The 27,553-nt window shown below is 41.5% G+C and overlaps 1 protein-coding gene and 1 long non-coding RNA gene across 12 annotated transcripts in view; one reads left to right on the top strand and one right to left on the bottom strand.

Moving 5' to 3' along the window:
• Nucleotides 1–27,553, top strand: part of LOC121861534 (rho GTPase-activating protein 39-like) — a 141,812-nt gene that overhangs the window by 77,996 nt on the left and 36,263 nt on the right. For 2 of the 11 annotated variants that reach the window (XM_042359371.1, XM_042359372.1), the window contains exons 3-6: nt 7,491–7,629; nt 8,179–8,205; nt 12,489–12,584; nt 20,116–20,985. In XM_042359371.1, the coding sequence (XP_042215305.1) occupies nt 7,491–7,629; nt 8,179–8,205; nt 12,489–12,584; nt 20,116–20,985 (1,132 nt within the window). The remainder of the gene's footprint in view (nt 1–7,490; nt 7,630–8,178; nt 8,206–12,488; nt 12,585–20,115; nt 20,986–27,553) is intronic. The other 9 variants (XM_042359374.1, XM_042359373.1, XM_042359378.1 and 6 more) reach the window with 9 other exon arrangements.
• Nucleotides 16,894–17,140, bottom strand: LOC121861536. The gene is made up of 3 exons (XR_006088042.1): nt 17,025–17,140; nt 16,952–16,992; nt 16,894–16,910 (listed from the first exon to the last, which is right to left on the bottom strand). It is a non-coding gene; the product is annotated as an uncharacterized LOC121861536 (long non-coding RNA).

Below are 27,553 nucleotides of genomic sequence, written 5' to 3'. Positions count from 1 at the left end.
AGTTTAGAGTCAGATTGTTATGTTAGAGGTATGTTACACCTTATAATTTGGGTTGAATTGGTGTAAGGTCAAAGTTCTTAAAGCTGCCGCCTGGGTCCCTAACCATTGAACACCACGTTACTGTAAGCATTGTGACGATATTACTACCTACATTAACTGCTGAGTCAAATAGTGAAATTATCCTAAACTTACCTAAAAATCTTTAACAGCACAATATTTTCTGTAGTCATGATACCAAAAAGAAAAGAAAACACAGGTACAACACATTTTCTCCTGTGTGTGGAACCAGAAAGAATTATGACGGTTTGTTTGGAGATACAGTATTGTTGTCAGAGGTAATAAAACATCAACAATAATAAATAATAACACCAATGCTAATGATAATACAATAATAATAATAATAATAATAATAATAATAATAATAATGCTACAACAATAATAATAATAATAATAATATTAATAATAATAATGCTATCAACAATATTTATAATAATAATAATAATAATAATAATACTAATAATACTGGTAATAGTAGGACGATCTCTGTCCCACGTGGAGACAGAGAGTGAGAACAGTGTGTTGTAGACAGCGACAAAAGGATTCCTTCTGCACAGTATTTCAGGTGACTCAAATCCACACCTTTAGTTGTTAGTTTGTGTGTGTTGACTCCTTCCACCTCCACACACTGGCCTCCCCCCACACACCACCTGCCCCCACCCCCACACACACTCCACTGCCCCCCCCCCCCCCACACACACCACTGCCCCCCCACACACACACACTCACTCGCCCCCCACACACACCACTCCGCCCCCCCCCACACACACACCTCCCCCCCCCCACACACACACCCACTGCCCCCCACACACACACCACCTGCCCCCCCACACACCACCGCCCCCACACACACCACCTGCCCCCCCTCACACACACCTCACCTGCCCCCCCACACACACTCACCTGCCCCCCACACACACTCACGCCCCCCCACACACACGCTAACCCCCACCACACACGCTAACCCCTCCACACACACCAACTTCCACATACATGCTAAGCCCCCACACACAAACCTCCAACACACACACAAACTCCCCCAACACACACACACACAAACTCCCCACACACACACACACAAACTCCCCCAACACACACACACACACAAACTCCCCAACACACACACACACACAACCTCAACACACACACACACACACAAACCCCCAACACACACACACACACACAAACTCCTGCACACACACACACACAAACCCCCAACACACACACACACACAAACCCCCAACACACACACACACACAAACCCCCAACACACACACACACAAACCCCCCCACACACACACACACATCCCCAACACACACACACACTCCCCCAACACACACACACACACACACACAAACTCCCCCAACACACACACTCACAAACACCCCTGAACACACACACAAACACCCCCAACACACTCACACACAAACTCCCCAAACACACACACAAACTCCCAACACACACTCACAAACACCCCAACACACTCCACACACAAACTCCCCAACACACACACACAAACACCCCAACACACACAAACACCCCCACCACACTCACACACAAACACCCCAACACACACACACACAACACCCCCAACACAAACACACACCCACACACAAACACCCCAACACAAACACACACCCCAACACAAACACACACCCAACACACACACACAAACACCCCCAACACACAGAACACACAAACACCCCAACACACACACACACCCAACACACACACACAAACACCCCCAACACACAAACACCCCAACACACACAAACACCCCAACACACACAAACACCCCCAACACACACAGACACACACAAACACCCCAACACACACACACACACCCAACACACACACAAACACCCCCCAACACACACAAACACCCCAACACACACAAACACCCCAACAACACACACACAAACACCAATGCACTCACACACAAACACCCCCAACACACACACACAAACACCCCAACACACACAAACACCCCAACACACACAAACACCCCCAACACACACACACACAACACCCCCAACACATACAAACACCCCAACACACACAAACACCCCAACACACACACATAAACTCCCCAACACACAAACACCCCCAACACCCCCAACACATACAACACCCCCAACACACATACACAACTCAACACACACACACTCACAAACACCCCAACACACACTCACAAACACCCCAACACACACACAAACACCCCACACACAAACACCCCAACACACTCACACACAAACACCCCAACACACACACACACAAACACCCCAACACACACACACAAACACCCAACACACAAACACCCCCAACATGCACAAACACCCCAACACATACAAACACCCCAACACACACAAACACCCCAAACACACAAACACCTAACACATACAAACACCCCAACACACACACAAACACCCAACACACACAAACACCCCCAACACACACACAAACACCCCAACACATACAAACACCCTAACACACACAACACCCCAACACACACAAACACCCCCAACACACACAAACACCCCCCAACACACACACAAACACCCCCAACACACACAAACACCCCAACACATACAAACACCCCAACACACACAAACACCAACACACAAACACCCCCCAACACACTACAAACACCCCAACACACACAAACACCCCAACACACAAACACCCCACACACACAAACACCCCAACACATACAAACACCCCCAACACACACACAACACCCCCAACACACACAACACCCCCTAACACACACACAACACCCCAACACATACAAACACCCCAACACACACAAACACTCTAACACACACAAACACCCCTAACACACACAAACACCCCCCAACACACACAAACACTCCCCAACACACACAAACACCCCTAACACACACAAACACCTCAACATACAACACCCCCAACACATACAAACACCCCAACACATACAAACACCCCAACACACAATAAACACCCTAACACATACAAACACCCCAACACATACAAACACTTCAACACATACAAACACCCCTAACACATACAACACCCCCAACACACACACAACACCCCAACACATACAAACACCTCCCAACACACACAAACACCTCTAACACACAAACACCCCAACACACACAAACACCCCAACACACACACAAACACCCCAACACACACAAACACTTAACACACACAAACACCCCTAACACATACAAACACCCCACACATACAAACACCCCCAACACACACAAACACCCCAACACATACAAACACTCCCAACACATACAAACACCCCAACACACACAAACACCCCAACACACACAAACACCCCAACACACACAAACACCCCAACACATACAAACACCCCAACACACACAAACACCCCCAACACACACAAACACCCCAACACACACACAAACACCCCCAACACACACAAACACCCCCAACACACACAACACCCCAACACACACAAACACCCCCAACACACAAACACCCCCAACACACACAAACACCCCAACACACACACAAACACCCCCAACACACACAACACCCCAACACACACAAACACCCCCAACACACACAACACCCCCAACACACACAACACCCCAACACACACAAACACCCCCAACACACACAACACCCCAACACACACAAACACCCCCCAACACACACAACACCCCCAACACACACAAACACCCCAACACACACAAACACCCCAACACACACACAAAACACCCTCACAAAACATCCACTATCTTAACTGGAAGTGACGTCATCGCCTCAACAAGTGAAACTTACAGCACAAGTTAGCGCCAAATAACAGATGTACATAAAACAAAAAAATTCTGAAAGAAGTGAAATTTCTTCAATTTAGTGATAATTAGACTTAAATTTGGCTCTTATATCCCTCACGTGCTGGAACAGAGAGGCGGGTGTACGGTGGCAAAAAAGGACTCGAGGTGAAAATAAGTGAAATAGCAGAAAATAACACTAACATCCGGGAACTTTCCAGTGTGTTGTGTTGCCAGTTAGTGTAATAATGAAACTTGATAAGGAGAGAAATGTGTGTTTTGGTGAGGAAGGGAGGGAGACGCTTTCCTTGGGGGGGTGTGTTCATACTTGGTTGTCAAGTGATATGTCACAGAACCACTGCGGAGACCCCACGCCCACACCACTGACACGCCCACACTATCATCATACCCACACCATCATCATACCTACACTACCATCATACCCACACCATCATCATACCCACACCATCATCATGCCCACACACTATCATACCCACACCATCATGCCCACACCACCATCTGCCCACACCATCATCATGCCCACACCATCATCATGCCCACACCACCATCATGCCTACACCATCCATACCTACACCATCATCATACCACACCATCATACACCACCATCATGTCCACACACCATCATCATGCCTACACCACCATCATGCACACCATCATCATACCCACACCACCATCATACCCACACCACCATCATACCCACACCATCATCATGCCCACACCACCATCATCCCACCATCTGCCCACACCACCATTATACCTACACCATCATACCTACACCATCATCATACCCACACCACCATCATACCCACACCATCATCAGCCCACACGCTCATGCCCACACCACCATCATGCCCCACCATCCTCATACCTCACCATCATCATGCCCACACCATCATCATACCCACACCACCATCATACCCACACCATCATCATGCCCACACCACCATCATGCCCACCACCATCATGCCCACACCACCATCATACCTACACCACCATCATACCTACATCATCATACCTACACTACCATCATGCCCACCCATCATCATACCCACACCTACCATCATGCCCACACCAATAACACGTCCACACCACCATCATGATTACACACCATCATGCCCACACCACTGACACGCCCACACTATCATCATACCCACACCATCATCATACCTACACTACCATCATACCCACACCATCATCATACCTACACTACCATCATACCCACACCATCATCATACCCACACTACCATCATACCCACACCATCATCATACCCACACCATCATCATGCCCACACCACCATCATACCCACACCACCATCATGCCCACACCACCATCATACCCACACCATCATCATACCCACACCACCATCATGCCCACACCACCATCATACCTACACCATCATACCTACACCATCATCATACCCACACCAATCATGCCCACACCATCATCATACCTACCATCATCATGCCCACACCAATAACACGTCCACACCACCATCATGATTACACACCATCATGCCCACACCACCATCATGCCCAGACCACCATCACGCCCACACCATCATTATGTCCACTCCACTATCACGCCCACACCACCATCATGCCCCACACCACCATCGCATCCTTACACCACCATCGCGCCCACACCACCATCAACGCCCACACCACCATCGCGCCCACCACCATCACGCCCAGACTACCATCACGCCCACACCACCCATCGCACCCACCACCGTGGTGCCACACACCACCATCGTTGCCCACACACCACCATCGCGCCCACACCACCATCGCGCCCACACCACCACTATCATGCCCACACCACCACCATGCCCACACCATCATCATGCGCACACCATCATCATGCTCACACCACCATCATGCCCACACCATCATCACGCTCACACCACCATCATGCCTACGCCACCATCATGCCCACGCCACCATCATGCCCACACCATCATCACGCCCACGCCCACCATCACGCCCACTTCTAGATTTTATTAATTGTTGGCAATGGTTAATTTCTTCAGACTGCCTCTCCAATAATTTCACTCAGGTGTGTTGTAACAGGTGTGTGTAACATGTGTGTTAACAGTAAAGGCGGTGTCACACTGGCATTCTTTCGTGTGTAATAACCGTAACGTATGGAATAACAATAACAGGTGTGCATTAAGTCATGTGTGTAATAACAGTTACGTGTGCAATAACAGTAGCATGTGTGGAATAACAGTAACGTGTGTATTAACAGTCACATGCGTGTAATAACAGTAACAGGTGTGTAAGATGGGACACCAAGGTCTTCCCCCACTGTTCGTCACATACCATACGCATATACTGTAGCCAATTTGTATTCCCACAGGTGTGTTATAATGTCAGGTGTAGGTATGTTTTACAGGTGTAGGTATGTCTTACAGATGTAGGTATGTCTTACAGGTGTGGTATGAAGTCAGGTGTAGGTGTGTCAGTTTGTATTTTTACAGGTGTAATGAAGTCAGATGTAGGTATGTCTTACAGGTGTGGGTGTAGTCAGGTGTAGGTATGTCAGTTTGTATTCTCTGTAGTGGGAAGTCAGGGTGGGTGTGTCAGTTTGTAGTGGTATGAAGTCAGGTGTAGGTGTGTCAGTTTGTATTTTTACAGGTGTGGTATGGTCAGGTGTGGTGTGTTTAGATCACTGCTGTAGATATTCTTTGGGATCACCTGAAAATTAGCAACCCCAGCTTATTTCACCTGATGATTAACCCCCTTGTGCACGGGGTCTCTCTGTGCTGAGTAAAATCGTCTGGCGTCAGCTAAATAAGATGCTGAAAGTGACACTCCATTGGTGAAGGGGTCAAACATACTAATTCTACTTTAAGAAGTTAGGGTAGATTAGGCTAGGGTAGTTAAATTGGGTTAGGTTAGATGAGATTATAGGAGGTAAGGTTACATTAAGATGAATTAGGTTAGGTTATTAGGATGGTTAGATTAGACTAGCATTAGGATGGTTAATCTTTAGGTGAAATATGCTGTGGGGCTAATCTTAAGGTGATCCCTTCTATTTACCATAAAGGTTAACTCTAAAAAGGTGTCCAGTAAAGAACATGACAACTTGCACGCCGTCAGGGGGAAAGACTTATTACTTGAGTGCTATGATTGTAGAGTTAAGTGACAAGTAAAAAGTTGCAGACATATATATTATTTATACTCTACTGTACAAGGTTTTGATAACTATAATGAGTTTAGGCTTAGTTTTTTCACCTGGGATGGAGTTTACCTGAAGGGTAGAGGTGTTTTAGAGGCATGTTACTTGGTGGTGGTGGTGGTCACTTGATATGTATATGGTTCCTCCTCCATCCTAGAGTCAGTTAAACTTTGTAAGGATTTATTATGTCTGCATTAGTTTATCTCTTGTACTGTACTCGTATCAAAATAAAAACTTCAGTGAGAGTATAATTTCTTTTATGTATTTTTGCTATTTGTGTGATTACAATGATAATAGGATGTCCTTCACAGCATGGTTTATGTATCATTGGTGCTGTTATATGCTGTACTGTACATATTTCATAGTACAGTAGTTGTGTCAAAGTGCTTACGGCATTGATTATTTGCTAGACTAAGTGTGTTGTTTGTCCCCTCAACAGGAAAAAGTTCGATGACAACCAGTGGTGGGAATTGTTCGACACCAACACGTCGAGGTTCTACTACTACAACGCCACGTCACAGAAGACTGTCTGGCACCGACCACAGAACTGTGACATCATCCCACTTGCCAAGCTGCAGGTTAGCCCACTACTGCTTGCTCAACTTTAAATGTTCCTCTTTATGCTTAGGACAAAGCAGTTACCATATGTGGTAGTTGGAGGGATTTAGATATTGTTTGACCAATTTTGTACTGTCTTATTGTCTGGATAATGTTTGTATGATGTTCAAAGCCTTTAGCCTCTGTTGTTCTTAAGAGAGTTTCCGACACTAATTAGAAAAGCGTCGTGATGGCTCATGTTAGTACAGTACTGAGTCATAGAGATTACCTGCCCAGGATTAGGTGTCCCCTGTTAGGATGTTGCTCTTGGTGTTGTCAAATCTTGCCCCACTGCTCAATAAGGGGATTTATACCTTGACTCTGATATTTGTTGTCAGGATTAACTGTAAAGCTTTCATTGTAGAACAAAGAATATTTGTACCCCTCTGTTGCTACAACACTATATGCCAAATTACAATATCAAGGTATTTAAATGATTTTCACAATATTATCATAGTTATCCACAACTTGTGCACTGACATTTTTCTGAAAATTTAAAGCATTTTACTTAGTTCCTTTTATTTCTTTAGCTCAGCCTTAGCAGGCGGCCCAAATGCGTAAGTAAAAGTGTCATTAAGTTGTCGACCACCTGCTGCTGTGAACCCTCTTATGGGCACATACATTGTAAATGTTTTCAGGTCACATTTACTGCCAATCTTACCCACAACTTTTAGTCCTTCATATACATGTATGGTTATTTCATGAATTTGCATGTACAGTACTGTATCTTAGGTGAGATATAACCTGGGAACACAAGCTACCACCTTATTTACCAGTCAACAATAGCCATAGACTCTTAAGTGTTTATTTTGCTTTGTATTATTTATTTACCTCCTCTCCTCAATGTTATCCTCCTTCCTTCCTTCTCCTTATTCTACCTCTCCTTGTCTACCCCTCAACTACCACAATGTTTATGATATTGTGATGACCAGGGACAGAGTGAGAGGAGAGAGGGGCCTAGAAAATGGTGCTTATGTATTCATAATTCTGATACAATTAAGACAGTTGTTCCTGTGAATAACATCTGAGAGTACAGTTTCAGATCACATGTGCCAGCTACTCTACTTTGCTCTGTGTTTAAGTGAACTGTCAATGCAAATTACAGCTATCCATCTAACCTCAGGCTTCACTGTGATGACCAACAAGTCATTTATTAAATCACAAGTTTTGGTGCTGTTGTTTCTTCACCTCAAGATACTGTATAAGCTTGGTTTGTATATCACGAGGATGTGTTGTTCTCATGGTATGGTGGTTTCCAATGCCCTTGTCTTAATAAATGACTGAGGTTGTTACACTGCCTCCCTCAAATACTGTAAGGTTAAATGTCATGTTGGTCATTTACTGAATCCCCTGGACACTGTTGACCTCCAGATACTGTAGTAAAGTATAGGACAACACATCCATGAATAATGATAATATAATTCACAAATCCATAAGTGGAAAATGACTGCAAAAAAGTGATATTATTATTATTATTATTATTATTATTATTATTATTATTATTATTATTATTATTATTATTATTATTATTATTATTATTATTATTATTATTATTATTATTATTATTATTCATGTCCTTTCCCCATCTTCTCTCTCCCATCTCCACTTTTTCTCTCACCCTCAGTGTGAGGGAAAACATTATACTTTGGAGGCTTCAAACACTCACCCCCTCACCCCCCCCCCTAATAAAATAAAATAAAGTATAGTACCGTAAATAAAAATAACAGCACCTTACTTCACTGGTGTCTCCTGTTATTCATGTCATAAATATTGAATTATTTTAAATACTGTGCAGCCTTTATTGTTATGTCATTAACTTTTTATTTTATTTTTATTATTTTTTTTTACGGGGATTAGTCCACCCGGGCACAGGTCACTGACCCACATCGGGGTCTGGGGGGCAAAAATTTGATAATAATAAAAATAATAATAATTATTATTCATATTAAGTGAAATTTATAATAAAATAAAAACAAATTAAAAATAATATAATAGTAATAATAAAGAACCATAAAGAAAAAAAGATCAAAAGTGAGAAACAATGTACTCTATATATGTTGTGTTGTCAATAGTAAGAGCAACAATTGAGACCCTGCAATTGTGTGTAATTGAGGCAGAAAGTCAGTTCAGCAACCTGGGACTTGGTCACAATTTTCGTGATGCCATATGGCAGCAGGGTCTACCATTAGACAACACATTATGCTTCCAATATCTTCCCAGGTGGTAGTACCTCCCTGTTTGGTAGCTGCTTACTACCTACCTGGACCTTAATATTAATTCATTTCCTAATGTACACCTCTGCAGCCTCTGTCTCGAGCAACACTGTGGGAGGAACGTGCATTTATTTTTAGTAAACTAATTGATGCTCTGCGCCTGGTCATGACTCATCATCTGTGAATCCATCCACCTCTCTTGTTTATTTAATTTTTTTCTACTCGGGTTTTTCTTTAACTATAATAAATAACCCAGGAATACAGGTACTGTAAGTTATGTTCCTAATGCCCACAACCTTGGTATCCTGTTTTAAGGTGAAAGAAGTAGGGGACCCAAATGATTTTCATAATTTGTCATTGCTACACACTGACCTTGGATCACTAGTGGTTGTCCATTGATTCTTCCTCAGGGAACTTAAGTCTTAGGAAACCACTTTTTAATATTTTTTTATTGTCATGATCTCTTGATATTCTTTTCAAAATTAAATTCACTTGGGGTTCCCTACTTTACATAATATAAATCTCTTAAAATATTTGGTCTGGCTTCTGTCTTTTCACTTTTTTCTGCTTAAATCCTCCCAAATTAAGATAAATGACTCTTGGAAATCCTATGTACAGTACTGTACTGTACTTTAAATTCCCATGACCCCTGGGTGTAAGTCCACCTGTGGTAAACTGGTGATTTCTGAGGCAGTAGTACAGGGTAGTTTCGTTTGTTACTCCTCTATATCTATAAATATTTTGATGACAGTTCCTATGAATGTGTATTATTACTAGATAAAGTTTCAATTTTCAGATTATTTTTTTTAATACTGTACCTATGTTTTTTTATGAAACAAGAAGCATTTCATACAATGCATTTTTAGTTGGTTTGTCTTATTTTAAATCTTTATTCTGGTGAAAAAAATATTTTATTCAATTTTATTTTTAAAGAGTGAGTACGGGGTACCAGTATGAGGTTTTTTGAGTTGATACTTTTTTATATGGTAGTTCCTGGTGCAGACAACTGATGCTGTACTGTATATGGTCAGACAAGTGTGTGGGGTGAAAGGTACTGTACATTATTCCCAGGTCCCATCTAATAAGAGTAATTAAGCCCAAAATTAGTTTATACCTTCCTCTCATTCCTGGGTTTTAAAAGACCTGTTGGATATATAAGTCCAAAACAGAAGGCAGAATGCTGTGAATCTTTGCCACCACTCAGACACATCCACTCCATCCATGATCATCATCAGTGAGGTTCAGCAAGCTGTTGGCTAGTTCTGTCTGGCTAGGTAGAATTTCACATCAAATAAATTGCCTTTTATTCTTAATCAAGGAAATAACTGGTCCTTGTTTGGGAACCACATGTCAGAGGTTACTGAGGTCGGGTCTTCTATGTTATGTCAGATTGTAAAACATAACTACAGTACAGTACAAGGATATTGGTAAATTTTGTATCCATCTGGTTTATAAAGTCCCGGGTGAGTTGGGGGCTAAACATTGATTTTCAGAATAGTTGCAGTGTCTAGATGGGTCTTAAGAACTCTGGGTTTTCACCTCATAAACTTGTCTTAGTACAGTATACAGTACATGAGTCACCAGTCCAGTCATGACTATGAAATGGGATTTCTGGATCAATTCCTTAGTGTCATGAGTCATGTCGTCTGTGTGTCTGAACGTTTGTCTGTCTGTGTTAACTCTTTTTTTGCTTGTTTCCTCCTAAACAAAGATAAACAACCCAAGGAAACCACTTAATTCCTGTACAGTATCCCCAAGACCCCTCACTGTTCCTTCTGAAGGTAAAATCAATAAGGGGATCTCAGTTTGTATAATTTGTAATTTCTGAAATACAAGACTTGGTCACTAGTAGTGATACACAACTGTACTTGTTGTCTGTTAGAGTCCTCCTTAATGCAGATGAATGCTTTAAGATTTTTTGTTCACATGCTCCCCAGATGTACCTCATGATGGTAACACCAGTAAGGGGTCTCCCTCATTTGTGTAGTGTGTTTTCTTGTGTCTTATGTAGAAGCAGTGTGTAGTGTTGCAAACAAGAACCACATCTTTGGCCCAGGGATTGACATTAGAGATACACTTTGAGTTAAAGAAAAATTTTCATTGTTCTGCAACTTTTCAACTGTCCTTAACAGTGTAATGAAAGATCAAACATTTATGTATCATTGTCAGACTGTTTTGTGAACAAGAACTTAGATTTGTACATTAGAGGTCAAGGTCACAAATAGCATTCAAAGGGTTGGAGAGATATGATTTTGAGCTGTGTTGTTAGTCTGTCTGTTGGGCCATCCATCCCCAATGTTGTCTGACTCCCCGGTGAGATCCCTCAGGGTTCCTCATAATTTGTATACAGGTACACTGGTAGTTACTTAGCCCTCAGCCAGTGACGGGTCATCCACAATTTGTACACATTTTCTTGTTATGAAAAGATTATAAGACTATGAAGTTATTACTTTTGGTTTCTTTGTTTGCTGTTGCACTTATCAGCTGTCCCTCTCAGTCTTTTAATTAGAAATAAATACTATTTTAAATAGCAAAATGTTATCCCATTTTTCCATTTTTAAAGATACTGTATTGCTTATGTGTGACCATTCTGGGTGATATATTATCATGGGAGTCTGCTTTTACAGCAAATCAAGCAAAACACAGAGGTGGCAGAGGATGAGGACGGACGCAAGGTGGTGCGGGAGTCTATTGGCACACAGACACCCTCCAAGCCAGGCCCGGTAAGTGGATGTTCTCCCTCCCTCCTTCCCAGTCTCTCTCTAATTCTCTGATGATTAACACACTCACTCACTTGTCATACTTGGTGTACTTGCAGTTCTTCTAGCTTTTACTTGAGGATGTAGAGTCTTGTAAGCTTCTCCAGCATACCTTTATGTTTCTTCTCATAGTCTTGTTACTGTACCACTCTTCTACAGCACAGTACTTTATATTTGCTTCTTATGTTGATGCTGTAGCTAGTAATGCTATTAATGATGTGGGTAATGCTGTTCTCACTTTAGTACAGTAAATAGAATACCCTGTACAGAACTGTATTTGGGAGTGATGTTAGGTAAGAATAATATAGTACATACTGTACAATAGAGGGTGCAATCAGGGAGAGGATTACTGAAGTGTAAGGCAGCATCACTCAGAAGGAATGCAAACTTGGGGGTAAAGATGAAAGTGAGGGGGACTATAGTACTTCCTACCATGACAGATGGCAGTGGTACATGGACATGGAATGAAGTAGAATGACCTTAAATTCAAGCTTTAGAAATTAATTACTTTTAGGATGACTATAAATGGAAGGTGGAGAGAAGTAGCAAAGTGTATGGGGGTACAGTATTTAGAATGGCAGAGAAGGCAGAAGATGTATACAGTATTGTGTAGTGGTGGAATTCGTGGAGTGGTTTCATGAGTTTGATATTTTGCTATGTGAGTAGGATAACAAGAGCCTAAGTTAGTAGGGTGGTTTGTACAGTACAGGGGTTGTGTAGTAAGTGCAGTAGGGGAGAGGGAGGCAACAGTTCTTTAGGGAGAGAATGGGAGAAGGGAAAAAAGGAGAGTAGAGTACAGTAGAGGTCAAAGGAGATACTTTAACAGATAGAGGTGGAGTGGGATGGAGGCATGAGGTGTAAGAAATAACTCCTCTTTGTACCATAATGCCGTCAAGATAGTACTGTATTGTTCTTGCTGTGTTTAGCTGATAATGTCTTCATTGTAATAGGATGTAAACAGTGATGCTCTTACCTTCATTCATACACAGTGTAGATAGTGAGTCCATCTGCTTTACTTCCTGCATTTTGGGGTACTGTACATTTCTTCATACTGTATGTACTAATAACTTTTACAGTATCATGTTTCATATCTCTAGGTATTACTAGACTATGACCATGATAATACATCCATCAAACTTGTTTTTCATTCTCTTTCTCATTCTTTTTTTTTATCCTCCTGGGCAATTTATTTCCTTAGTAGTTTGTTAGTATATCGTCATCTTGTTCATCGATTCTTTTATCTTCTCTGTGCATCCTATTGATTGTTTGTGTTCATAATACCCTGTACCTGTGCTGGGAATCTCACTAGCTTTACTTGTATGCTTGACACTTTAGCTCTGCTCCTCTCACACAGCCCCGCTTATATTCATGTTTGTTATTTCTCTCCTTGGATGACTGTAGATGGTCTTGCCGCCTGTACTGTACCTGTAGTGTAAGCTGTACTGTATTAATGGAAGCTCTCTAGTCTGGTTTCTCAAAGATGGGTTCATTAAGTTTATAAGATTACCTGGCATTATGCACAGCTTATTTCACTGCAAGATTAGCAACCCCAGCTTATATCACATGAATTTTAGGCACTAAACTTAATTCACCTGAAGTTGAGACAACCCAGCTTATTTCACCTGAAGTTGAGACAGCCCAGCTTATTTCACCTGAAGATTAAGCACACTAATGCTAACCTAACCTAACCTAACTTAAGCTAACCCAACCTAACTCCCCACCCAGATAGTAATAGAGAGGTTAATAATCAGGTGAAATAAGCTGGGGTACCTATTTTTTCCAAGTGAAATAAGTGGGAAGCCTAATTTTCATGCAAAATAAGTTGAGGAGCCTAATCTTCAAGGAAATAAGCTGGGGTGCCGATTCTTCAAGTGGAATAAGGTGGGGTGCCAAATCTGCAGGTGAATAAGTTTATCAGCTGGGTCTAGTTTCTAAGACAACTCAGCCACAGGTAAGAGTGATCCAGGGCAATTTAGACTGCTTTGTTCATACCACAGTTGAAGTCACTACTACCTGTACTCGAATTAGGGGGGAAATATGAATGTGCAGTACAAGCCTTAGAGAATCCACACCCTGATGGCTTCCATAGTTAACTCTGTCATCTTGTAGTTCGTCAAGTATGTTTATGTATATTTTTCAGCTGATTAACTCCCCATGCACTTTCTTTATGTCTAACTACATCTACTATTTGTTATGTTTTTATTTATTTCTTATTTATTTATTTTTACTTAATTTACTATCTTGATCTGTTTATTTATGAAGTACTGTATTTGATTCATGTTAGTGATGAGGAAATGCCTTTTAGCTTACAAATACTGTATAGTACCTGTTCTCTGAGATGAAATTTCTGTTTTTAACCATTGATAATTATACATGGGTAGATAAATTGCATTACACTGTTCAAAATTTAAGTCTTTAAGAACCAATTTGTACAGACAGTAAAGTTACTTTAGTTCTTTAAGTTTTATATTATTTCTGATAATTGGTATTCTGTAGTTACTGTACAGGGCATAAGACAGCGTACACTTCAGTACAGTATTGTAATTTGTATTTGTTTATCAGGCACTTCTATATATTATTGATAAATATGTACTGTATATTGATAAGAAAGTACTTCTTTTATTAAGGATATCTAGAAAATAATAATTATTGAAAAATAAATTATTCACTATGTATATTTCAAAAAGGTTTATTATTTTCACAGAAGTCGGTGCTTCCATTCATAATACAATACTGTATACTGTATTATGCATTAAGTAATGTTTGATTACTACAGTAATTGTTTATGCAGTATTATGTGAATGTTAGGAAGACACTGTACCAGGGGTGTTGATGAGACCTGAGACACTGTACTAGGGGTGCTGATGAGGGACTTGGGACCTGAGACACTGTACTAGGGGTGTTGATGAGAGACCTGTGACCTAAGACACTGTACTAGGGGTGTTGATGAGGGACTTGTGACCTGAGACACTGTACTAGGGGTGTTGATGAGAGACCTGTGACCTAAGACACTGTACTAGGGATGTTGATGAGACCTGAGACACTGTACTATGGGTGTTGATGAGGGACTTGTGACCTGGGACACTGTACTAGGGGTGCTGATGAGAGACCTGTGACCTGAGACACTGTACTAGGGGGTGCTGATGAGGACTTGGGACCTGAGACACTGTACTAGGGGTTGATGAGGGACTTGGGACCTGAGACACTGTACTAGGGGTGTTGATGAGAGACCTGTGACCTAAGACACTGTACCAGGGGTGTTGATGAGACCTGAGACACTGTACTAGGTGCTGATAAGGGACTTGGGACCTGGGACACTGTACTAGGGGTGCTGATGAGAGACCTGTGACCTGAGACACTGTACTAGGGGTGCTGATGAGGGACTTGGGACCTGGAGACACTGTACTAGGTTGATGAGAGACCTGTGACCTGTGACCTAAGACACTGTACTAGGGATGTTGATGAGACCTGAGACACTGTACTATGGGTGTTGATGAGGACTTGTGACCTGGGACACTGTACTAGGGGTGCTGAGAGAGACCTGTGACCTGAGACACTGTACTAGGGGTACTGATGAGGGACTTGGGACCTGAGACACTGTACTAGGGGTGTTGTACTAGGGATGTTGATGAGAGACCTGTGACCTGAGACACTGTACTAGGGTGTTGATGAGACCTGTGACCTGAGACACTGTACCAGGGGTGTTGATGAGGACTTGGGACGAGACACTGTACTAGGGGTGTTGATGAGGGACTTGGACCTGAGCCGTTGTACCAGGGGTGTTGATGAGACCTGTGACCTGAGACACTGTACCAGTGGTGTTGATGAGAGACCTGTGCCTGGGACACTGTACCAGGGGGTGTTGATGAGAGACCTGTGACCTGGGACACTCTACCAGGGATGTTGATGAGAGACCTGACCTGAGACATTGTACCAGGGGTGTTGATGAGACCTGTGCCTGGGACACTGTACCAGGGGTGTTGATGAGACCTGTGACCTGAGACATTGTATCAGGGTGTTGATGAGACCTGTGACCTTAGACACTGCACCAGGGGTGTTGTTGAGTGACCTGAGACACTGTACCAGGGTGTTGATGAGAGACCTGAGACACTGTACCAGGGGTGTTGATGAGAGACTTGTGACCTGAGACACTGTACCAGGGGTTTGATGAGAGACCTGTGACCCAAGACACTGTACTAGGGATGTTGATGAGACCTGAGACACTGTACCAGGGGTGTTGATGAGGGACTTGGGACCTGAGCCGTTGTACCAGGGGTGTTGATGAGAGACCTGAGACACTGTACCAGGGGTGTTGATCAGAGACTTGTGACCTGAGACACTGTACCAGGGGTGTTGATGAGAGACCTGTGACCTGAGACACTGTACCAGGGGTGTTGATGAGACCTGAGACACTGTACCAGGGGTGTTGATGAGAGACTTGTGACCTGAGACACTGTACCAGGGGTGTTGATGAGAGACCTGTGATCTGAGACACTGTACCAGGGGTGTTGAGAGACCTGTGATCTGGACACTGCACCAGGGTGTTGATGAGAGACCTGAGACACTGCACCAGGGTGTTGTTGAGAGACCTAAGACACTGCACAGGGGTGTTGATGAGAGGTGGGACACTGTACCAGGGGTGTTGATGAGAGACCTGTGACCTGAGACATTGTACCAGAGGTGTTGATGAGAGACCTGTGACCTGAGACATTGTACCAGGGGTGTTGATGAGAGACCTGTGGCTTGGGACACTGTACCAGGGGTGTTGATGAGAGACCTGTGACCTGAGACATTGTACCAGGGGTGTTGATGAGAGACCTGTGACTTGGGACACTGTACTAGGGGTGTTGATGGAAGACCTGTGACCTGAGACATTGTACCAGGGGTGTTGATGAGAGACCTGTTACCTGGGACACTGTACCAGGGGTGTTGAGGAGGGACCTGTGACTTGGGACACTGTACCAGGGGTGTTGTTGAAGGACCTGTGACCTGAGATATACTGACCATTCCACAGCTGTTGGCTCGACTGTATACAACTTAATATTTGACCAGTTACTTTCAGATAATAATTTAACTTATAACCAATAGGTGGTAGTTAAAATGTATTTGTATTTCCCTTTTAATTTTAAGGTATGTTAATGAAGGTATGGGTAGTTTTAAAGATTGTATTCTATTCCTAATACCAAGACTAACAAGAAAACATAATGTAGGTCTATATCCACCATTTCGGGCCTCCCAATACTAATAACAGCACTGTATCTTATTTGGATACTTAACCCAAGCTTTATTATGGAGAACTAATTACAGTGTATAAATTGACCACTATTTCATGGATGAAACTATTGTATAACGTTGACTAAATTTTACCCAAATTCTATAAGAGTGGATCAAATTGTTAACCTTTCATGAATTGCAGTATTGTCCCAGTTCAGTGAATATTGCATCTAAGTGTTACAACAGAATCTCAACACAGAAGTAGGCAATGCATCTTGAATCACATTTTTCAATAGGATTTTTATTTTTGTGATTTCTAGTGTAAAGCAGATTCATTTTATTGCTTTAACTTTGAGAACTTAGAGACAGCCAAACAGATATTTTGTGAGCATATGTTAACATTTTATTTAGCCATTGGTGTTCATGGGAAAGGTTTAGTTGATACAATATAATTATGATATAAGCTCTGGTTTTGCCCACCACACAACCCATGTTCATTATGTATGTGGTTTAAGCCTGTACTGTACCTACTAGTGCAACGCCACAACTTTTACATAATTCTTTGTTTGTATTATTTAGTTGCTTATATTAACATGCTTTGCTTTGTTGCTTGCTTCACTAGTTAGTTTAGAAGGTCTGAGCATCTTATTACAGTTGATTACAGCATCTCAGCATCTCCCGTGTTTAGTGTTACAGGACTTGACCTCTATGTAACGAGTTCCTTTTTCAATTAGAGATGGTAACGAACTTAGAATAACAGTTATAATACAGGTATACTGGTAAAAACAAATTGAACAGTGAATCAGTGCAGTTGATTGTTGTTTTGTCACAGTAATCAGTTAGAAAACACAAGAATTTTTAAAGCTGGAACCATCTTAGTCATAATCGTCAACATGAAACACACTTGCAACACTAACTTTCTCATATGATGCCAGAAATTATTTGAACGTGTGGCTCTTCCCATGTGTGTACTGGTACAGTAGTAACTTGATAAACATGATGAGGCAGTGACAATGTGATGGGGCATTGACAACATGATGAGGTATTGACACCGTGATGAGGCATTGACAATATGAAGAGGCATTGACACCGTGATGAGGCATTGACACCGTGATGGGGCATTGACAACATGATGAGGTATTGACACCGTGATGGGACATTGACAACATGATAAGGTATTGACACCGTGATGAGGCATTGACAATATGATGAGGCATTGACACCGTGATGAGGCATTGACACCGTGATGAGGCATTGACAACATGATGAGGCATTGACAGCATGATGAGGGATTGACAATACGATGAGGCATTGACAACGTGATGAGGCATTGACACCGTAATGAGGCATTGACACCGTGATGAGGCATTGACAATATGATGAGGCATTGACACCGTGATGAGGCATTGACAATATGATGAGGCATTGACAACGTGATGAGGCATTGACAACGTGATGAGGCATTGACACCGTAATGAGGCATTGACAGCATGATGAGGCATTGACGACATGATGAGGCATTGACAATACGATGAGGCATTGACAATATGTGATGGTTAGTGCAGGTGTGTGATGGTTAGTGCAGGTGTGTGATGGTTAGTGCAGGTGTGTGGTGGTTAGTGGAGGCGTGTAATGGTTAATGTAGGCGTGTGATGGTTAGTGCAGGTGTGTGATGGTTAGTGCAGGTGTGTGATGGTTAGTGCAGGTGTGTGATGGTTAGTGCAGGTGTGTGATGGTTAGTGCAGGTGTGTAATGGTTAGTGTGTTAGTGTTGGTGTATAATGGTTAGTGCAGGTGTGTAATAGTTAGTGCAGGTGTGTAATGGTTAGTGCAGGCGTGTAATGTTGAGTGCAAGTGTATAATGGTTAGTGCAGGTGTGTAATGGCTAGTGCAGGTGTATAATGGTTAGTGCAGGTGTGTTATGATAGTTGACAGGAAGGAATCACAGGTGTTAATGGTTCAGTAGGGTATTGCTTATTTAAACTAATTGGGGCATCTCTGCTTTTATTACCTACTAATGACTGTTTGCTTTCATAGTCTGCTCCTAACTGTTTGTGCATCTTTTATTATTTACAGTATTATTATTGCTGCTGATGGGAATTTCTTCAGTTAACCTCTATGTTGATTATTTGGGGTATTTTTTTAATGTGTTGCTTTATTTTATTTATTTTAATTTTTTTATTTTTAGTGCTTCTTTTTTGTTTAGCTTCAGTAATTTTGATTTTTTTTTATGTTGTGTTACTGACTTTGGCTCTCCTGGGTGGCGGTTTGTGGTTGTGTTGGTGACGGGTCCTAACCAGCAGCTTCCCCTGACCCTCCCTGCGGCTGTGGCTTCCCATCCCTCTCTCGGCCTTCAACACCACCGTGCACCTCCCAGCAAGAATGGTCCACTCCCTACCGGGCGAGCATCCCCCAAAAATAGTCCACTACAAACATTTCGAGTTCCCTCTAATAGTGGTTCACTTTCCTCACCTAAAGTATCTCCCAGTAGTTCACTGTCCTCCTCCCGGTCATCTCTCAGCATGGTTCCCAGTCCAGGGTCACTTCAGAGATGTCACAGTTCTCTTCTTGGGAGAAGAGGAACAAGGGGATCTTTACCAGGTATAGGCAGTGGGACGAGAGGTTTGGTGACGGGGCTGGGAAGTGGCCCCCGGGGATCTCAGCCAGGAAGTGGGAGTGGAGCTCGGGGACAAGGGGTTGAGAGTGGACCTTCGAGGGGGCAGCAGCGGTGGTCAGGCGGGGTGTCACACTCACGCTCCTCTGGCCTGGGATCATTGCAGAAGAAAGAAGGTGGACCGGAGGTTCTCTCATTACCACACTCCTTATCCAAGAGGGTGATCAGCTCCACAACACAGACGTCTCCAGTGCCCTCTCCACGGCCCTCACGAAGATCTTCTGCCCACAATGCCCCCACCTCCAGCTCAACAGGAGGAGGAGGAGGAGGAGGAGGAGGTGGTGGTGGTGGCAGTACTGGTGGGAGTGGGAGCAGTAGTGGCCATCATCACCACCACCATCATCGCCACACTGGTTCATGTTCCCACCACCACCACCATAGTGATGCAAATGGGGACACAGGTGGTGTCAGGAGGGTGCGGCGGAGCTCTCAGTCCTCACAGGGATCTTCACTCTCCTATTCTCGGCCATACAGACAGGTTAGACATATTTTACTCCTAACAACTAAAATTGTTTGTGTAATGGGTAGTCAGCAATGTTTGGAAAAGAAGGAATGTAGAAAATAGGTAAAAATACTAACACAAAATCCTATCCTTTTTCTCCTAATATTCCCATCTTTGGTGTGAACTACTGTACTGGTATGCATAGAGTGTGTTTCTACTTTTAAGAGTTCACAGAATGTTTCAAAACTGTACCTTTACCCACTGAGCATATGTTTATGATTAAGAAATACAACTTTTTATACTGTACTAGAGGTTTGTCCTTAGGTGTTATAAGTAGGACTCAGGAATTCATGTACAAGTAGTAACTAGCGAACAAAGGTATTTAATGGTCAGTGTTTTGTGAATTAAATGTATTTATTCTCATGAAAATGTTCTCTGTAATTGTAAATCTCTACAGGAGAAAAGCTATTGTATACTGCTTGTTAGAGTCAAACTTCAACATGTACTGTATTATCCTTAATTTGTAAATGGTATTAAAGTTCTGTTAATGAGTCAGAAAGTTGAGGTAATAAATGCACCTTAAGACAAACACCTACAGCTTAACATGTACACTCTGGACCTTAGCATGCTGTACAGTACAGTACAGTATGGTACTCTACAGTACAGTACGGTACAGTACAGTACAGCACAGCACAGCACAGCACAGCACAGCACAGTACAGGGAAGCTTACATAGTGGGTACCCTGTTACAACTATACAATATGTCTTCCTTGGTATTGTTGATGTATTCGTTTCCAGCAGTTTTTTAGTGGGTTTGTGATGTATCATGTAATACTGTATTGGTTGTTGATGTTGGACAGCACAATTAGTTGTCTAAATCAGTGATTCTCAAACTGGGGTCCGCGAAAAGTTTTTGAGAAATAGTGCGTTTAACATTTGTGAGAGATTTGGCGATTCCAATTCACAGGATATTTTGGATTTGGGTTAAAATGAACATTTGCTTTGGACTATGATTTATTCTTTGATTATTGACAATATTTGTATGCGTCATGGTATATAAGGGGTCCTTGGTTGAAAAAAGTTTGAGAACCCCTGGTCTAAGTGGACAAAAAGGAAGCCTAGTTGAGAAGTGATTAAAAATGATTTCAGGGAGAATGGCAGAAACTTTACTTTAATCAACAGCTCAAAAATCAGTTGTATCACAATTGATGGAGGTGTTGAGACATACAGTACTCCTCATTGTAGAACAAGTGCAGTAGATTCCTCTGGTGACTCATATGGTGCAACTTGTTAAAGGAAAAGATTCTCTGAGTCATTTTAGTTTTAAGTTATTTAGGCTGTGGACTTGATAATTTGGGGATTGAAAGCAGTTCCAGTCTTTTGTACCATTAGGGATCTTCTGAATAATGGCAATGATATTACAGTTCAGGTGCTGGAGGCTGCTCAGTTTATTATTGACACATAAGTACAGTACCATTCTTTTGACTAGAAAAGGGGTCTAGTCACCTCTCAGTAGGGGAAAGAGAAACAACAGAACTGTAGTAATGAACAAAGTATAATATTGTATAATGTCCTATGGATAGCATAATATTAGCTCATTTTATAATTGTAAAAACACCAAGTCATCCGCCTCTACCTCAATTGCTAGAAAAGTTTGGATCCACATTTAAGAACACAACTGATGGTCAGAACTCTGGTCTTCTACTCTGTGTCTTTGTGGAACATCATCATATTTACACCCAGTTGAATTTACTTGTAGTTTGTGTAGCTCTTAAACAAATCTTGGCCTGATATGCTATGATAGGTTCATGAGGTCCCTTCAGAGATGTAAATTTTGTTCCTCCTTTGTTCTCAGTCATGGAGTACAGGACAGTTTATAAGTGTAGTGAAAGCATCTCTCACCTATAGGGAGAAGCAGGTGTGTTCTTTACTCTAATAATTAATTCTTTAATGTTGGGCTATTGTTCAGATATTACTGTATAGGGATCCAGTTTAGTGCACAACAGTGATATAAATAGTATACAGTCCTGTATACTCATAAGAGAGTATGGTACAATACATTGTCTGGCTTTTCATGTGTTTGAGTCACATAATCAGATTATTTGAACATACATGTACCACAACAAAAGAAGTGAAATTTGTCTTGAGTACATAGTTATTGCTTTAAGTGCTTATGTAAGTGTGACTGGCAATACTTCTGATAAATTATAGTTTACTTCTTCTTCTTAAAATGAAACTAGTTTACCTGATCCATAGGTGACAGCCACAGCAAATGTCTCAGTTTTCACAAATTAATTCTCCTCTATTTTTTTATTCCTTGCTACTTTCAATATGGGATGTACAGTAAAGTACAGTATAGTTTGCATTTACGCAGTCAATTGAACCCGTGGAGGTCCGCGTAAAACGAGAAACGCATAAACGAAATAACAGAACATATGGGATTAATTGAAATAGAGACTGGGCCGACTCCCAAACTCCACTTTTTCCGACACAATACGTACCTTGTAGTAAAAATAACATTATAATTTTATGATGGTATTGACACACATAATATCTAAATAAAAAACTACACTACTATACTAAAGGTGTTTAACACTTATGTTAGTACAGTAAAAGTCCAAAAATCCGGATGCCAGAAATCCGGACCACCCGAGAATCCGGACTTTTCAAAAAAGATTTTTTTTTTTTAGCGGGCATTTGTGTGCATGTGCGCATGCGTGAGCGCCACAGCTGCACAGCGACAACAAGCGACCACGTGGTCGCCACTTTAAAATGGGCAATCAAACTGTGACAACATACCGTATATACTCGTCTATAACCCCCCCTCGTTATCAGTCGACCCTGATTTTTTTACCAAGAAATCGTTAATTTATGATATTCCTCGTTTATAGTTCCACCCACGTTTTTGAGGGTAATGGAACAACAAAACCACTAAAAACGCTCTACGTCCTATAAACTGAGGCTCGCCGTGCATGAAACATAAGTGCTGAAGGCAAATTGTTTACCATTTATTATTACGACACTTTACACTGAAACCCAGGTAGTTTCAACAAAAATATTGTATATTTCCATTCAAGTATTTATTCAAGTCAATTAGGAGGGAATATTATTGAAATACAACAGTTTTTAAACTAAACCATTCGAAAAGCGATTACGGTAACATCTTTTGAACGAAAGAAAGCGAAAGTCATTGTTTTCGTCATGATTTTATCCCACTTTCCACTGTAATACGTATGTAATTTCAGGAAAAATATTACATTTCCGTGAATGTATTATATCAAGCACAGTATGAATAGAATATCATTGTAATATATCAGAATTTTAACCGAAAACTATTAAAAAAACGAGTAACATCTCAAGAACATCGGAAGCTTAGGTAAAGTCTTTTGTTTTCGTCATGTATTTTATCCTATTTTACATTGAAATACGTCACGTTTCCACAAAACTACTATTTATCTCCGAGAATATATTCATTCAGGCGCAGTTTAGGTAAAATAGACGAGTGATGTAATAGTTTTTTAACTGAAAACGATTCGAAAAACACGTACCCTCTAGCCCTGTTCAAAGAGAGGACTGGGAGAAGCTGTTTGGTGCTGCAGACGATGACAAGGAAAATGATTTTGATGGATTTTAATGAAAATATTCAGAAATATGGTATCGTAGTATTTATTCAAGTCAATTAGGATAGAATATTATTGTAATACAACAGTTTTTGAACTGAAAACCATTCGAAAAGCGATTACGGTAACATCTTTTGAACGAAAGAAAGCGAAAGTCATTGTTTTCATCACGATTTTATCCCACTTTCCACTGTAATACGTACGTTCAGCAAAAATATTACATTTCCGTGAATGCATTATATCAAGCACAGTATGAATAGAATACCATTGTAATATAACAATATTTTGAGTCCTACTCTTTCCATTTACAGAGTACTGTACAAGCCCATAATAATGGCTCCTAAAGTAGATAAACTTCGTTGTGTGAAGAGAAAGAAGAACACATTGAAATTGAGTGACAAACTTGAAATAATTAAGAAACTAGATCGTGGTGTGAGCAATACTGTTCTAATGGAAACATACGACATTGGAAAGTCTACAATTTATGATATATAAAAGGCAAAGAATAAAATTTAGAATTCACAGCTTTTTCATTAAAACTGCTCGTTTTGATAAATGAAGCATGCTATATTTGCAAATGAATAAACTATCAAAATGTACCTGTTCATTTCTTCTTTATTCTTCATTAAATTTGAATTTTAAAAGTACTGCCTGAGAATCCGGAAAATCCGAAAATCCGGACCGACCCAATCCCCAAGCAGTCCGGATTTTTGGACTTCTACTGTAGAAGAGATGGGTCGGCACACATGGATGGCGGCTGGTTCCAGAGGGCAGATTAGTGGCCCTCCGGTGAATCACTATCACTATTCACAGAGGTTTGCATGTCTTCCCTGACAAACCCCTCAAAGTCCATATCCTCACTGTCACTATCACTGACTTGGGCTGGCTGTGGTTGTGGTGGGTTGCGGGCAAAGAAGTCCGTAACACTACGTTGATGACTAGCATTGATGTTGTCGTGATACATCTGGACATACAGCTCCATAACTTTCGACAGAAGGTTATGAAACACTTCATACTGATGCTTGACTGTGTCTTTGTCAAGGATGAGCTTGATTTTCTCCCCCAACTCGATGACTTCCTTCGCATAACCATGGCTTGGTCCAGGTAGTTCAAGATTTCTCGGGGGTGGTGGGGGTCCAGCGGAAGCCATTGTGAGGGGAATAGCGGGCACAAGAGAGAACAGTATATACGCGGAGAACTGAGAACAATGAGACTGGCCCGGCTAGGTCAGCGACTTCTTCCCTCTGGTGGCAGGGCATGTCATGTTACATCAGACCAATCACAGCTAGCGGTGGAGGGAGGTAAGGATGCGTGGCCCAATCACAGTCTGATACGTCATATGACGTCAGCGACAACGTAAGAGCGACCTAATGCGCACCCTCCAGGCGCCGTTTCCCGCGTAAATGATGGAATGGACCGCGTAACTTAAAATATTCATTCTGGCAAGGTGCCGCGTAAATGACCAAACACGTAAACCAAATCCGCGTAAATGCAGACTATACTGTATAGTGTTAACCTTATCGGTTCGTCTGCTTGTATTTAATGTCACTTCTGTTGTGTAACTTGAGAGGGCTACAATATGAAATTATTATGTATTGTTGTATCATAAATATCTAGGTTGGGTTGGGTTAGGTTGGGTTGTGTTGTGTTTTGTTTGATAATCATCATTTTCCATCTATTTCCCAGTTATGGGTCATTTTCTACTTAAATATATCGTGCAAGATATAGGTATGGCAGTCGTATGCGAAACATCAATGTCTATTGGTACGGCATCCTAATGCTCATGCGTGAGCAGATTATACAATGATAGCTACTAAGATGGCCTTCTTTCTGACTAACTAACCTCTCTGTCCAAGAGGAAGGAAGCACCGTATACCTCAATTTGCACATGCAAGATTCTCTGCCATACTATTAACCACACAGTCCGTCAATACGGCTGCCAGTGTGTAAATTGTTTAGTTTCTTATTTGACAAACACTTGGTCATAACATTAGGACTCTTTTATGTACGACAGGGTGATCATTCATTTAGAGATGTTGAGAACGGGAAGGAAATTTGCTTGGAGAGCAATAGGTCTTTTAAGAGTGAGACTTTAAAAATGGTTATAGTTTGATACAGCATATACATATACTGTATTTCACTTTGAATTCTTATCATAATATTTTTTTTACCTTTGATTTACAGATCACAGCTACTGTATATCATTTCAGGTGTTTTATGTTGGCAATGACAATGCAGATTGATTCTGTTTAATAATATTTTTTCATCGTGATGTTCAGTATCACCTTATATAGTATGTAAGCTGAGAATGTGGATGTGGCAGTTAAGTGTGAAAGAAAGGCAACAGTGCAGAAACACAATGAAGTAAGAGGGAAAGGGAAAAAGAGATGTATTGCAGAAGTAAGAGGGAGATGGACAAAGGATGTACTGTATTGCAAAAATATGAGGAAATAAGAGGGATATAGGTAAAAGATGTATTGCAGCAACAAGAGGAAGTAAGAGGAAGATGGGGAAAGAAGATGTTTGCTGCAACACGAGAAAGTATGAAGGAAATGGGGAATTTATTTGTCGTGGTACATAAAACAGATGAGAGAAAGGTAGAATTATACATTATAGGTTTTAATAGATAGAATAATGTCAGAGTGAAAGAGGACAAAGTAATAGAGAGGGAGGGAGGGAGGTGTGACTGGCTGTAAGGAAGCACAACAGCATCAAGGCACCAGAAGTAGATGGAATCACTTGGAATATTAAAGATTGGAGATAGAATGGTTGGAGGATGAAGGCCAAAATACTACAGTATAGTACAGGCTTGTGTATAACAGAAGGAGGGGATGTATTTTGTAGGTCTTATGAAGAAAGGGAAAATTGGCGAGAATGAAAGTAAAAATTATTAAGAATTAAGTTTTTGAATATCATGGGAAGTGTATAGCTGAGTTATTAATAAGAGAATTATACCTAATATAGAGAGAGCAAATGTAGAAGTA

This window comes from Homarus americanus, unplaced genomic scaffold (assembly GCF_018991925.1).
Source record: "Homarus americanus isolate GMGI-L3 unplaced genomic scaffold, GMGI_Hamer_2.0 scaffold24260, whole genome shotgun sequence".
NCBI classification, from domain to species: Eukaryota; Metazoa; Arthropoda; class Malacostraca; order Decapoda; family Nephropidae; genus Homarus; species Homarus americanus.
Note: the sequence above shows the minus strand (reverse complement) of the source record. Positions and strands in the feature narration are given on the sequence as shown.